Raw genomic sequence first — 13,165 nt, forward strand, 5'->3', positions numbered from 1 at the left:
CCCGGGCCACGCCGCCGCCGCCCGCCGCGGGGCCCAGGCGAGGCGCGGCACCGCCCGCAGGAGCAGCGCCGCCATGGCCCGGAACAGCCCGGAACAGCCCGGCACGGGCGGGGCCCGCGCGGTTCCGGCGGTGCAGAGCGAGGTGGCCGCTGGAGGGTTCAGCGCAGGCGGCTGCGGGTCTCAGACACGAGCGCCGCGGGCAGGGCACGGACAGGGGCACACGCACCAGTCTCCGGTCCTGGCAGAGGTGAAGCTGGCCGGGGCAGGTGGCCGGAGCCGTGCTGGGCCCGGGCTCTGGTCAGGGGGCTCAGCGGCTGACCCCAGAGTTGATGGAGGCAGCCATCAGCTGTCCTGGTTTCATCCAGAAAGTCCTGGTACTCATGCAAGCACACACGGGAGGAAGGCTGAGCCCTTGGCCATGTTACCTGTGCTTTTCAGGCTGTGAATGTGTGAGGCACTGGCACGGGGCAAGGTGCTGGCATGGTGTGACGCACTGGCACGGCGAGGCTCTGCCGTGGTCTGAGGCCTGTGTGTGCTGCACGTGGGCGGCAGTGGCGGTGGGAAGCTCCTGCACCACAGCACAGCTGAAGATGCCATCACCTGTGGCCTGCTCTGGGCTGGCTGGGGAAGCTGGGGGACAGCTGCCTCCATCGAAGGATGACAGACTACCATCATCGCCTGGAACAGCACAGACAGGTGTGGGGCTGTGCAGAGCCAGCAGCTCTGCAGGTCAGCAGCCCCCACTGCCCTTCCCAGTGGGGCTTGGTCCTCGCAGCCCCTCTTCTGCCCCTGCTCCCCGGGTCCTAAGGCTGCAAAGTGGATGAAGCTGATGCCAGGGAGCCGGGCTGGGCGAGGATGGAGGGTGAGAGCATGGGCAGGGAGCAGTGTGGTGGGAGGGAGACCTGGGAAGAGACTGGGGGCTATGCTATGTCACCATGTCCCCTCTGACCCCCAGGAGCTAATGCACCCCTTTGACTTTCCTGGCTTCTCACACTCCCCCATGCCTGCACATCAACCCTTGATCCTGGGAAACCACCCATGGTTCTTCCCTGTCCCTGCAAATGGCATCTCCAAGCCTCAGAGATTTCCAGTGGTCACCAGTGCCCCCAGCAGAGCACGGCGACCCTTCTGCAGTGTCCCAGCGTCCCTGAGAGCTCCATCGAGCCCACCCATTCCTCCCACCCTGGCAAGGCCAGGAGCGTCCACGGGAAGGTGATGTGTACTTACAGCCCTCAGCCTGGCTGCCGGTGCCAGGCAAACCCTGGTCTCTCAGCTGCAGCCCCTTGGGGTGGGCGCAGGGCTGGGTGAGCGCTGCCCCCGCTGCCTGGCCCTGCAGCCAGCCCCCGCCCAGCGCCCGCGAGCCCTCGTGCCGCGCGTGGTACGGGACACTCTGGCCTTGGATGCAGAGGGTCTGCATGTCCTCGGGATCTGGGCCTGGGAAGTGCCGCGGCAGGGCCTGGGCTCTGGGGCTGGGTATGGCCCTGTGGCCCAGGGTCTGAGCTGGGACTCCCAGGAATGAGAAAAACATCATTACATCGTGGGCGTTGTGGTCCCCGATGACATCCCAGGGAAACGGCAGCTGGAAGGAGGGAAGGAAAATGGCCATGGCAGGAGAAGGGAAACAAGAGTCTCTAGTCACCCCCGGGTGTACACATCACCCCGCACTTTGTCCCCAGGTATGCCCCCACCAGCATTCCAGACTCATCATCCTGAAGGCACAGCAGCTGATGCACCTGCAGCAGACCCCCGTCCTGCCCCACCAGAGATGCTCAGCCCAATCCACTTCTGTGTGGGGGGCTGGGGGCAGTGCCATTACCTGGCTCTGGAGTGTGCAGGATCCCTGGGAGTGAGGTGTGGGGAGCAGCCGGGAAAGCAGCTCGGCGATGCCCAGGCCTCGGATCTGCCTCTCACGCTGCAGCAGAGCACTCACTCTCCTCTTCTCTTCATGTTCCACGATGTTCTGGGGCTGCATGGAGTTGTACTGCACGCGCTGCACCTCGGCAGAGAAACACCTGAGCTGTAGCAAAGCTGAAGCTGGGATAACACACAGGTGAGACAAAGCTGCTCCACCTTGGGGACAGTTGCAGTCTCATGGGGGACAGAGATCCCAGGGAGAGCCCAAGTGGAAAGGCACAACACTGGTGTTTGCAAGTACTGCCAACACAAGTTGTTGACTCTGAACTTCAGGCAGGGAGTCACACCTGGAATTTCTGCTCCACGGGTGCACCAATGGCACAGCACAGCTCCCAGAGCCGTATCAGTGACTTGGAGAGCCCAGGGACAGTGCTGACACTGAGGTACCTTTCTGTCCCACGCCTTGGTGCTTCTGTAGGAAAGGTGGGTTGTAGGAGTTGTGCTTTTATTCTGGATCCTCTCTGTTTTCTTCTTCCTGGAAGCTTCCATCTTTTCATTTTTCAGGCGCATCTCCTCCAGCTGCTGCCTGCCACAGAACAGCGCAGTCACTCACTGGCTCAGAGCCACAACAGCAACAGGCTGTGGGGCAGATTTCAACCTGAGGACATTTACTGCAGGCCCAAGTTCTGTACGAATAGCCCATAATAGAAGTGTGCCAAGAGAGGGGATGGGATGGGTTGATTGTAAAGAGACTTTTAAAAGGAGAAATGCCCTTGAATTAGGCTGTGCTTGCCAAAAGGGAGGGGGACATTTGGGAAATGATGTCTCCAGAGTCCAAAAGTCAATGGAGTACTGCCCTTGCCTCTCTGGAGTCCATCCAAAAGCAGCCACTTTGCTGTGATGCCACAGCACGTGCAGGGTCCTTCCTTTCCCCTCCCACTCTGCCTGCTTTCTCACACCTGCCAAGCAGCAGAGTTGCTCCCCAGGAGGGATCAGGAGCAAGTGGCCTCCATGCCACCTGGGAGAAGTGGGTTTCCGCAGGAGCAGCATACCTGGCATACACCTCTCTTGCCTTGGATGCTGCTGTTTCCTGGAAGAGGGACCTGCTCTGCTGGAAGAATGGCTCATACTTCTCTGTCCCAGGTGCTGGGTAGATGCGTCGGAACCCCCCCAGGTGCTCGTTCTCGTAGGTTTCAGCCTGTGCCAGCCAGGCAGCCTGGCTGCTCTCCTGCTCCCTGCGCCTGCAGCAGGAGGGAGGACAGGGAGCTGTGGAGGGAGGCTCTGGGACAGGCGGAGTGCAGGGCTGATGTGCTCAGCATGTTCCAGGATTATCCCAGGACTCCAGCAGCTGGAGAGCCACGCCCTGCCTGCAAGGCAGCAGGCTCACTGAACAGGGCTTGTGAAAGGACATAGGGCAGACAGAGGAATGGGAAACCCTCAGCCCTGGCAAGGACCCCTGCCCTGGAGAAGGGGCCATGCCCAGGGCACCCCAGTTCCTGAGGCAGGGCTGCGGTTCCTCATGTGAGCATCCCTGCCAGCCCAGAATGCTGGCACTGCCCATCCCCAGCAAAAGAGATGACAAGCAGGTGCAGCTTGGGGAGAGCTCTGCCAGGGCCCAGAGCACAAGGTGTCACACATCTCCTGGCACCCAGAGAGGAGAGCCCTGGCTCCTCCTTGCAGGACGCAGGCTGCACAATGCCATGGGCTCCAGGAGCTTCCAGCAGCCAGCACTGCTGTTACTGTGCTCTGTCATGCCCTGTCTTTGCTCACTGGGCCTGCAGCACTGTGGGGGATCAGCAATACCTGGACTCCCAGGGAGTCTGGTTGGCCTGAAGGAGCCGTTCCTTTACCCGCCGCTTGTCTTCCTCCAGCACCTTCTTTCTGTCACAGGCGTGCACATTGATCAGGTTGAAGGTGTCACACAGAAGGGCATCCTTCACCTCATGGTCTACCTGAGAATCTGTGTTGAAGCTGGGAGAGTGGTTCACCTGCCAAGACAAGCAGCTAACGTAACCTGGCCCCCCAGCTCCTGGCCCATGGCCCCAGCCATGCCCCACGCTGCCCACGGAACTCTGCTGCCTGTCAGAGCCAGGAAGCCACACACAGCACTCTCTCCTGCAGTGTGGTGCCTACTTGTGCCACAGGTCACCTGGATCCCACCCCACAGGGTGCAGGCAGGGGGCAGCTGTCACAAATTCGGGGTGCTCACAGGACAGGGGTGTGAAGGCTTGGGAAACTCCCTGTTAGATGGTGTGCAGGAAATGGGTTCTCTTGGATCCTGCTCACAGCAGGTTGTTTGGCTTCAGAGCCTGGTTAATTCCGTGAGCAAGGTGGCCCTTTTGAGTCAAACAAGCCCTGTTCATCCCAAATCCCGTCCTAATCCCCCAGCTCTGAGCTCTCCACTCCTTCCTCACCTCCAGCAGCCATGGCTTCAGCCTTCTATCCAGCAAAATGTCAAAGCCCAGGATTTCAAAGCAGGCACAGCCAGTAGTGTGGTTGGAGAAGCAAGTCTGGTAATGGTGTTTCAGCACAGGGTGAGCTGAAATCAGTGTCTTTATAACAATGTCATCAATATCTGCCCAGAGCTTTGATGTGTCATAGTTGTGCTCTGCCATCCAGGCATTGAGGGTGGACAGCTTCCTGTGTGGGAAGAGGAAGTGGTAAGGGCTCAGCTGTGTCACCCAGGAAAGCTGAGGTAAACCACTGTCCCCAGGCAGTGTTCCTGCAGTGCATGGACATGCCAGTACCTCTTGCTGCCCACCCTGTCGTCCTTGATGAAGTTCTCATTGTGTTTGTTGATTGCATAATTGGTCAGATGCATGCAGATGTCACCCTGGCAGGGAACCACAGGAGATGTTTGTTCACTCTGAACCACCGAGCAAGAACAGGAACAGCCCCACCAGATACTCCCAGGTTCTTTTCTGCCTGAAGCATGGGCAGAGTAGGAATGGTGTGGAATTGAGCATTCTTATCAGAGCCAGAAGCAGAACATGCTGCCCAGAGACACCAGGGGGGGCTTCACTCTGCAGGTTTTCAAAACCTGATGGGGTGAGACCCTGAGAAATCAGATACGAATTTATTGTTGACCAAGTTTGCAGCATGAGGTTGGAGACATTCCAAGGTTCCATCCAAGTAAACAATTCCATGATTCCGTGGTAATGCCAGTAAACAGCCCAAATGTGGGGCCTTAGGGTAGATGTACTATCCCTCCTGAAACACCTCCTGTGAGGAGGAGGAAGGGGTATAGAGGAAGAACAGGAAAGCATCAAGCTGGGACTCCTGCAACCCCCAATACCTGCCTTTTCAAGGCCTGGAATGCCCCCAGGACAAGTTAAGGGCTGACACCTACAGACACTATATGAGGTTTTTTTTTTTAAAAACGTCCTCTTTACCAGGTTTCTCGTGCTGTTATCGATGTACCTCATGGTGGCAAACCGGGCCAGGCCCTCCTTGTAAAGGAAAATCTTCAGTGGGTCACAGGATGTGACCAGCACGTAGATGCGCATGTCGAACTTGAAGCCATCGATGAGGAAGGGCTGGGAGAAAAGAGGCAGGAGCAAGGGTGAGGTGAGGAACTGCTCCTCTGCCTGTGCTGCTCAGCAGAGGGACAAGCTTTGTCTGTGTCCCCGATGTGCCACAGCCACACCAACACCTGCAGCAGACCTGAGCAGACCCGGGGAGCATGGGGGATGCTGGAATCCTACCCCGATGTTCCTGGACTGTCCCAGTACCTCAGAGATGTACTGCTGACAGATCATGCGTTCCCCATGCTTGATCTCCTCTGGGTGGTGGGTTATGAAGATCCCTCTTCCCTGGCAGCTGTTGTCGGGCTTGCAGATGAATGTTCTTGCTTTCCTCGTGGATCTATAGGCATGGAAATCTCCGTAGCTGTGCAAGGGAGGGGTGACTATCACCAGCTGCAAAAAACACCCCTCTGAACTCTCTCCTAACACTGGGTACTGAAACCATGGTGCTGCAGGCCAGCACACACTGAACTTCTGCAGGGGATGAAGTGAACTCCCATTCCTAATCTGCACGAGTCACAGATTGTGACCTGTGTGACCCGACCCAGCCTCCACTTCCCTCCTTTTCCCTGCGCACGTCTCCGCCTCTGCTGGGAGGTTTGTGGAAGAGGTGAAAGCAAGTGCGGGTTTGGGCTCTGGTGCCCAGAAGGAGCAAGCCAGCAGCCTCCCCCACCCGTGTCACCCCGTCCCCGGCGCCACTCACTCGGCTGGCAGGCACCACGTGCGGGGGAAGATGTTGTACTCCTTGGGGAAGAGCCGGAGCATGCGGTTCAGGTTGCGAGCCAGCAGGTCCTTGCGGCACAGCTCGATCATGCCTGGGAAGTGGTTGATTTTCTGAAAGTGGTGCAGAAAAACCCCCATCAGTGGCGCCCTGCGGGGATGGATTCTCCCGGCCCCGAGGAGAGCCTGGGCATGGAGAACCAGCAGTGAGAGGGAAGCCAAGCCTGTGGCTGCCTTGAACTACTGCTGGGGGGTGAGACTTGCTACAGCTTCTTTATCTGGGCTTCACTACTGATTTATCTGCCTATTCCATCTTAGCCCTGGAGCAGCATAAGAGCTGTTTATTCCACAGCACAACACAGGGCTGGAACCCTGCTGCTCCCACCACAGCTGCTGAATGCTGCTGAATGCTGCCAGGGAATGGAGACAAGCAAAGGCATCTGACCCTGCGCCCTGAGCCGAGGCACAGATGGCACGCTGTGTTTGGGTGCTCATGTTTCACTCTGCCACATGCTGTTCCACAGCCAGCCTCGTGTCACCCTCCTTCCCGAGCAGTTCCTGCTGGGCAGCTCTTCTGTTTACCTGGAAGCGCTTCATTTCCATGAGGCGCTCCAAAGTGACCGTGCTGTCTGTCCAGTACACCGTCCACTCCTCGTTTTCGGCCGCCTCCTTCAGCCCGCAGTGCTGCGCCGCCCGCCGCACTGTGCCAAGGCAAGGGAGCCACGTACAGGGGCTGACACAGCCCCAGAGCAGCCAGGCGTGGAGTGGAAAACTCATCTCTGGCTGAGGAGCCACACACAGGGGCTGACACCCCCCAGAATGACAAGGGATGGGGGATGCAGCTCTCCGGGCCGCAGTTCCCCTCTCGCAGGTGTAAGGTCTGGCATGGCCCCTTGGAAGGTGTCAGGAACACCAGTTTTGTCTGGCCAGCCCCGCAAGCCTCTGGCTGCAAGTGTTCTGGGAGCTCTTAACCTTCTAATCCCACCTGTCTTGGGGTGCCAGGGCCCCTCAACAGTGGGACTGAACTTCCCATGGGTTTTACACCTCACAGGCAGATACAAGTCTTGTGAAGGTGTGAATGTAATCTCCCAAATCAAAGGCCTTTCAGCAGCAGAACACAGCTCTGCAGAAAAAGGTCTCTGCTGAGATGGTTCATGCTAGTGCAAAGTATGAATTTGGCAGGGCTGATGGGGATCCATGCACACCAAGATCCCTTAGCAAAGTAGATTAATAACACCCCTCGAGGGCCAGGAGTTTGTTCTTTCAAGATCCAGCTTGTGGAAGGAGAGTGGGAGGGGAGAGCGGACCAGCTCCCTGGAGTCACCAGGGATGAACAGCACAGGGAGAGGCTCCAGGTACAGATCCTGCCTGCTCACACCAGCTTCACCTTAAACAGCTGACAACCCTCAGGTCCTGTCTCCGAGCCCAGGTGCTCCTTGCACTGTACCTGATGGAATCCTTCTCGCCCATTTTAGCACACAGCTGGCAAACACAAGTGTGGGGGGTGTTCAGGGCTCGCTCTGCTGTTGCACATTTTAAATCGGGAGAAATCTCAGTCCAAAGTGTGACAAACTGCCCACTAACACGAGGGCGCTGTGCCAGCCGCTGGCAGCAGTAGATAAACCAGCGGGAACTGGGTGCCAGCGCCTGCAGAGCCTGCGGGGACCCCTCTGACTTACCACTCTCGTACTTGCAGCCGCTCAGGTTGATGGAGGGGACACTGGAATAGAGACGAGATGACAGCAGCTCAGCGAGGCACCGGGCAGGGGACACAGCGGGGACACAGCCCGATGGCCCTCACAGAGCACAGCGGGAGTCCGACCGAGCCTGCCCCGGCTCGCTGCAGCCCCAGGGGGACGGGCAGGCTGGCCTGGGCACGGGGCCGTGCCTGGGTGGGTCACACAGGGGATCTTTGGGCAGTTCCAGGGAACACCATTTATTTTGGGCCAGCGGGACCCCGGACCGGCTCCCGGGGGCTGGGGAGCGCCGGGCACCGCCGGGGCACTGTGCCGCGGGGAGCCGCGGGGCCGGGGCACGGCTGGGCTGGGGCCGGGACCGAGCGCGAGTGAGGCAGCGGCGGCGCCGCCGGGAGCGGCTGGACGGGCTCCGGCCGGACCCTGCCGGGGGCCGCGGCCCCGCACTCGCCTGCGCTTCCTCCGCGGCTCGGGTCCGGCGGGGGCAGCGGGACGGTCCGGGGGGGCCGCGGCGATGGCCGCCTCCTCGCCCGGAGGGGTTCCCGGCGACGGGCCCGGGCCCATGCTCCCCCCGTCGGCGCCGCCCGCCGCCGCCATCGCACCGCTCCCGGCTCCGCCGCGTTCCCATGGCGACCGCACCATGGAGTCGCGGGCATGCGGGCAGAGCGGCCCCTCGCGGTCACGTGACAGCCACTTCCGTGTCCTCCCCCGCAGCGCCCTCTGCCGGTCTCGGGGCCGTCAGCTCTGCAGCGCCCCGGCCGCTGTCCGTGCCACCGGCTGAGCGCTCCGGCCGCTGTCCGTGCCACCGGCTGAGCGCTCCAGGCGCTGTCCGTGCCACCGGCTGAGCCCTCCAGGCGCTGTCCGTGCCACCGGCTGAGCGCTCCGGCAGCTGCCCGTGCCACCGGCTGAGCCTCCGGCCGCTGTCCGTGCCACCGGTTCAGCGCTCCAGCAGCCGCGCCAGCTCCCCGCCCAGGTGCAGCAGCTCGGGCTCGGGCAGCAGGTGCTGGCGGATGGCGCTCAGGGCCTGCGCCTCGGTGATGTCCCGGTAGAGCGGCTCGGCGGGCAGCGGCAGCAGCCCTGCCAGCTCGCACAAGGCCACGGCGAAGGGCTCACCCGCCTTGGGGCCGAAGAGGGGCCGGCGCGCCCACAGCAGCACCCGCAGCCCGCGGCCGGCCCCGGGCCCCGCCGGCGGGGCGCCCCGCGCGGCCAGCACGTTGCAGGCCAGCCCGGCAGCGCCCAGGTGCTCCGCCGCCCGGCACACGGCCCGCGACACCGGCTCCAGGGCCGCGGGGCCGGCGGCGAAGAAGAGGAAGGCGGGGGCCGGCCCGGCGCGGAGCAGCGCCAGGCGCGGCCCCAGCGGCTCGGCCGGCGCCTCCTCCAGCGGCAGCGGGCGGTCCAGGTAGAGCCCGTGCAGGTGCAGGTGGTTCACCGAGGCGCCGCCGCCCAGCCCGTTGAAGCCCACGCGGAAGCCGGGGTGGGCGCTGAGCAGCGCCGCCTCCAGCGCCCCGCGCAGCGCCGGGGCCGTCAGCAGCTGCGGCAGCCGCCGCGCCGGCTCGGGCAGCAGCAGCACATGTCCCCGCTCCAGCGGGCTGGCGTTGATGGCCACCAGCAGCGGCTCCGGCGCCGGCCCCGGGCCGCCGGTGCGGCGCAGGCGGAACAGCAGCTCGGCGGGGCGCAGCCGGGTGAAGTTGAAGGCGCCGGGGTCGAAGGGGTCGCGGAGGCTGCGGACGGGCTGCGGCGGGCGGCGCTCCGCGCTGCGCTGCGCGTTCAGCTGCGCCACGAGGCGCACGGCGCCGGGCAGGACGCGGGTGGGCAGCGGTCCCAGCCGGTACCGGAACAGTCCCCGCTCCATACGGTCGTTCCAGCCCGCCAGCAGCACCCGGTCGAATCGGGAGGGCGCGGAGTCCGGGTCGCCCCAGCCGGCTGCCTGCAGCACGAAGTCCTCCTCGCCGTACACGAACTCCTCGGGGTTGGGTTCGCCTGGCTCCCCTCCCGCCATGGCCGCCGTGCCCGCGGTGGCCGGCCCCGGGAGCCGCCGTGCGCCCGGGCGGGCGGGGCCGGCCGTGCGTGCGCGTTTGCCCCGCCCGGGGCCGGAGCTGCGGCGGCGGCGGGCGGGGACGCGCAGAGGGAAGCGGCGCCATGGGCGGCTCGGCCAGCCTGATCCCGCGGGACCTGCTGGGCGAGTACCAGGTACCGGCACCGCGGCAGAGGGCCGGCCGCAGCGGGGCACGGCAGGGCGGCGCGGCCCCGGAGGGCGCCCAGGGACCGGGAGCCCCTGGCTGGGTGCCCTGGCTCAGGCTCGGGCCCGCTGCTGACCCGTGCTGTCCCCGCAGGAGCTGACGTTCCTGAGCAAGCAGGAGATCTTGCTGTAAGTACCGCCGGCCGCAGAACCGTGAGTGGGGCTCCCGTGCCAGCCCGGTCCCGCGGGGCACGGAGCGCTCCGGCCTGCCCCGGGGCTCCGGTTCCGCCCAGACGCCCAGCTGAGCCGGGAGGTGCCGGTGGCGCTCCCTGGGAGCGGCTGTGACGGGACCAAGGTCCGTGGGCGCTGCCGGTGCCGCCCTGGGCAGCGGGTAGGGCTGGGGCCGGCCTGAGCCGCGGTGACCCTCCGCAGGCCCGGGGCCGGCCGGGCAGCAGCCGGACCGGCTCCGCTCCGTGTCCCGGCAGCAGCTGTGGGAGCCCGGCCCGGCCCGGCCTGGCCTGGCCCGGCAGAGCTGGCAGGAGCTGTGGGAACGGGCCACCCCGCCCTGGGTGCCAGACGGGCTGCTGCCACCCCGCTCCACCACAGAGCCGCTCTCTTTCTTGCCTCTAAAAGTGCCTACAAGAGGTTCAGTGAACTGCTGCCAAAGGAGGAGAGGGAGAACGCCTGCTCCGCGCGGGTTCCCAAGAGCCAGATCCTGACGCTGCCTGAGCTGCGGGTACGGTGCCTGGCAGACACGGGACACTGCTGCTCCCGGGGCACGGCCCCGCTGCGCCGGTGCTCTGTGCTCTGCTGTGCCAATAAAGAGCTTCCTTGTCCTCACCGAGGAGCTGACGATCCCAGGTCCCTGCTGTGCCGCGGAGCAGCCCAAGGGTCCCTGCTGTGCAGGATCCTGGGGGTCCCTGCTGTGCCACAAGGGCCCCTGCTGCGCGGGGCTGCGTCCCGGGAGGCGCACAGGACGGGTTTGACCGTGCTGTGGGTGATGGAGCAGTGGCAGAGCGGGGCACCTGCTCACCTGCCGCAGCAGCAGCCACAGCCAAAGTGTGCCTGATGGAGCCAGCACGACCCAGCCCTGCCTCAGCCATCCCCTGTCTACAGGCAAACCCCTTCCAGCACCGCATCTGCCACGTGTTCTCAACCTCAGAGACCGGGGATGACAGCATGTCGTTTGAAGACTTCCTTGACATGCTGAGTGTCTTCAGCGATTCTGCCACCTCTGACATCAAGTCCCACTATGCCTTCCGCATCTTTGGTAAGGCTGAGGACAGGTGCTGTGTTCTGGGATCCCTGCACCTTGAGGAAGTGGGAGCAGGGTGATGAATTGATGTTCAGGAGGGCTGGCAGTGCCCTTGGAGCACCCACGGGGATGGTGGCTTTAGGAACTCCCTGTGGGAGCAGCTAGTTTGGCGTGCTGAGGTGCATGGAGTGGTGCAGTGCCGGTGCCTGTGGCTCTCTGGGCTTACTGTGGCCCTGCCAAAACCTACCTTGTCTGTCCCCACAGACTTTGATAACGATGGGACTCTGGACAGGAAGGACCTGGAGCAGCTGGTGAACTGCCTGACGGGGCAAGGCGAGGAGTCCCGGCTGAGCAGCGCAGAGATGGAGCAGCTCATCCAAAATGTGAGGCCTGCTGGCCAGGGCAGGGGCACTGCACGGCCCCAGGCACAGAGCTCACTGCTCACCCTCCCCACAGATCCTGGAGGAGTCCGACATCGACAAGGACGGCACCATCAACCTCTCCGAGTTCCAGCACGTGGTCTCGCGCTCCCCGGACTTTGCCAGGTGCGGTGGGCTCCAGAGGCTGCCTGGGGGTTTGTCACCCTGATTGCTCAGCTGGCACTGGGGCAGGGCTGCCCTGTGCCAAGCAGCCGGAATGGCAGAGGGCTCTGCATGCCCTGCTGGCTCTGCAAAGGATTCCCACAGAGGGATTCTGCTCCCTGCAGCGCTGAGTGCTTGCAAACCCTTTGTGTGACCTAGCAAGCAGGTGCAGGTCCTGTCATATCTTTTGCAGCTCCTTCAAGATTGTCCTGTGAGCCCCGTGGCTGTCCAGCAGCACTCGTCCAGCTCCTCCTGCACCCCTCCAGCTCCTGCAGCTCTTCGTGGGCTCAGCCATTTCCTCTTTCAGGGAGCACAGGCCTGGCCCCTCAATAGCCTGGCTGTGCTGCAGTGCCTTGGGCAGGAACCCTCCTGCTCCCCTCTCAGGTGCCTGCTTGGCAGCAGGGTCCCAGGAATCTGCTTCTCCTGCGGCCCCCTGCTGTCCTAGCACTAGAATTTGAATCCTTATGCATTCCAAGGGCAGCTCTGCCGGTGGGGGAGGAAGAGCTGCTCCTGCCTGGGGCCACTCTGCACCAGCACAGCCCCTCTCTGCCCTCAGGACCAATTCCTACCTTGTGCCTTCCAGCAGCAGGCAGGCAGCTGCCTCCCCTGCCAGCCTCTTCCTGCCTCTCCTGTATTTCTGGGAGCCTGCCTGCTGCCACTTGGATCCATTTCTCTGACCAATAACTGAACGTGGATCCTCTGAGCAATAACCAAGAAGTGGATCGTGTTTCACAAGCAATAACCCAAATGGGGGTGCTTTCTCTGAGCAGTCACCCAAGAGTCACTGTACAGGTGCCACCCCACAGCAGAGCTGTCCCCACGGCTGTGCTCAGAGCCTGCACTCCTCCTCCTCCTCCTCCCTTGCTGTCTTTGCTCTCTTCTGGCTCCAGCACAGCAGCTGCTCTGCCGCCCTGGCCTCTTCCTCCCCCAGTCCCTGTGAGGACACAATTAAAGGGCTCTGGTTTCACCCTTGCTCTTTGCTGCCTTTGTCCGGCTGCGGGACGGGTGCCACCAGGGTGTTGGGGACATGGGCTCCTGCCAGGCCTCTGCCTGCGCGCCAGCCGCCACTCCAGGGGATGGTTCCACGTCCTCTCCACGACAGCCTTTCCATGGGCCACCTCCTTCCCTCCCTCCCCCACGCGGGGATCCTTCTGGGCAGCACAAAGAGCTCAGCCTGGGGGCACTAAGGGGAACCCTGGGCAGCGAGTGGCACCGCCACTGCGGGCAGCAGCAGCAGGGTCCCTTGTCCTCGTTCAGGGTCCCTTGTCCTCGTTCAGGATCCTCCCTGCCCTGGCCTGCAGCCCTGCCAGGACTGGTGTGAGCCTGGGGTCGGGCTGGCCCCGCAGAGCCCGTGCTGG

At 63.2% G+C, this 13,165-nt stretch overlaps 3 protein-coding genes across 5 annotated transcripts in view; 1 reads left to right on the top strand and 2 right to left on the bottom strand.

Annotated features, from left to right (window-relative positions):
- Positions 1-8,434, bottom strand: part of NGRN (neugrin, neurite outgrowth associated) — an 8,945-nt gene extending 511 nt beyond the window's left edge. Inside the window, exons 1-15 of one of the 3 annotated variants that reach the window (XM_041465015.1) lie at positions 8,244-8,434; positions 7,778-7,818; positions 6,681-6,799; positions 6,082-6,212; positions 5,586-5,718; positions 5,247-5,390; positions 4,602-4,687; positions 4,269-4,494; positions 3,658-3,842; positions 2,907-3,095; positions 2,302-2,440; positions 1,817-1,990; positions 1,228-1,579; positions 426-678; positions 19-314 (exon numbers count right to left, since the gene is read on the bottom strand). In XM_041465015.1, coding sequence (XP_041320949.1) covers positions 308-314; positions 426-678; positions 1,228-1,579; positions 1,817-1,990; positions 2,302-2,440; positions 2,907-3,095; positions 3,658-3,842; positions 4,269-4,494; positions 4,602-4,687; positions 5,247-5,390; positions 5,586-5,718; positions 6,082-6,212; positions 6,681-6,799; positions 7,778-7,818; positions 8,244-8,434 — 2,370 coding nt within the window. In that variant the 3' untranslated portion in view covers positions 19-307. Of the gene's footprint in view, positions 1-18; positions 315-425; positions 679-1,227; positions 1,580-1,816; positions 1,991-2,301; positions 2,441-2,906; positions 3,096-3,657; positions 3,843-4,268; positions 4,495-4,601; positions 4,688-5,246; positions 5,391-5,585; positions 5,743-6,081; positions 6,213-6,680; positions 6,800-7,777; positions 7,819-8,243 lie in introns of those variants that run through there. The other 2 variants (XM_041465014.1, XM_041465016.1) reach the window with 2 other exon arrangements.
- On the bottom strand, positions 7,998-9,873 carry GDPGP1 (GDP-D-glucose phosphorylase 1). Its single transcript, XM_041465025.1, has 2 exons — positions 8,704-9,873; positions 7,998-8,575 (listed from the first exon to the last, which is right to left on the bottom strand). The coding sequence occupies exon 1, from the start codon at positions 9,789-9,791 to the stop codon at positions 8,730-8,732; it is 1,062 nt and encodes a 353-aa protein (XP_041320959.1). The 5' UTR covers positions 9,792-9,873; the 3' UTR covers positions 7,998-8,575; positions 8,704-8,729.
- Positions 9,856-12,774, top strand: CIB1 (calcium and integrin binding 1). Its single transcript, XM_041465028.1, has 7 exons — positions 9,856-9,982; positions 10,126-10,160; positions 10,605-10,707; positions 11,088-11,241; positions 11,491-11,609; positions 11,683-11,771; positions 12,001-12,774. Exons 1-7 carry the CDS (start codon positions 9,932-9,934, stop codon positions 12,020-12,022), a joined length of 573 nt encoding a protein of 190 aa, XP_041320962.1. The 5' UTR covers positions 9,856-9,931; the 3' UTR covers positions 12,023-12,774.
- Positions 12,775-13,165: the final 391 nt, after the last annotated feature.

Source organism: Pyrgilauda ruficollis, unplaced genomic scaffold, assembly GCF_017590135.1.
Source record: "Pyrgilauda ruficollis isolate IOZ18807 unplaced genomic scaffold, ASM1759013v1 scaffold186, whole genome shotgun sequence".
Lineage (NCBI taxonomy): Eukaryota > Metazoa > Chordata > Aves > Passeriformes > Passeridae > Pyrgilauda > Pyrgilauda ruficollis.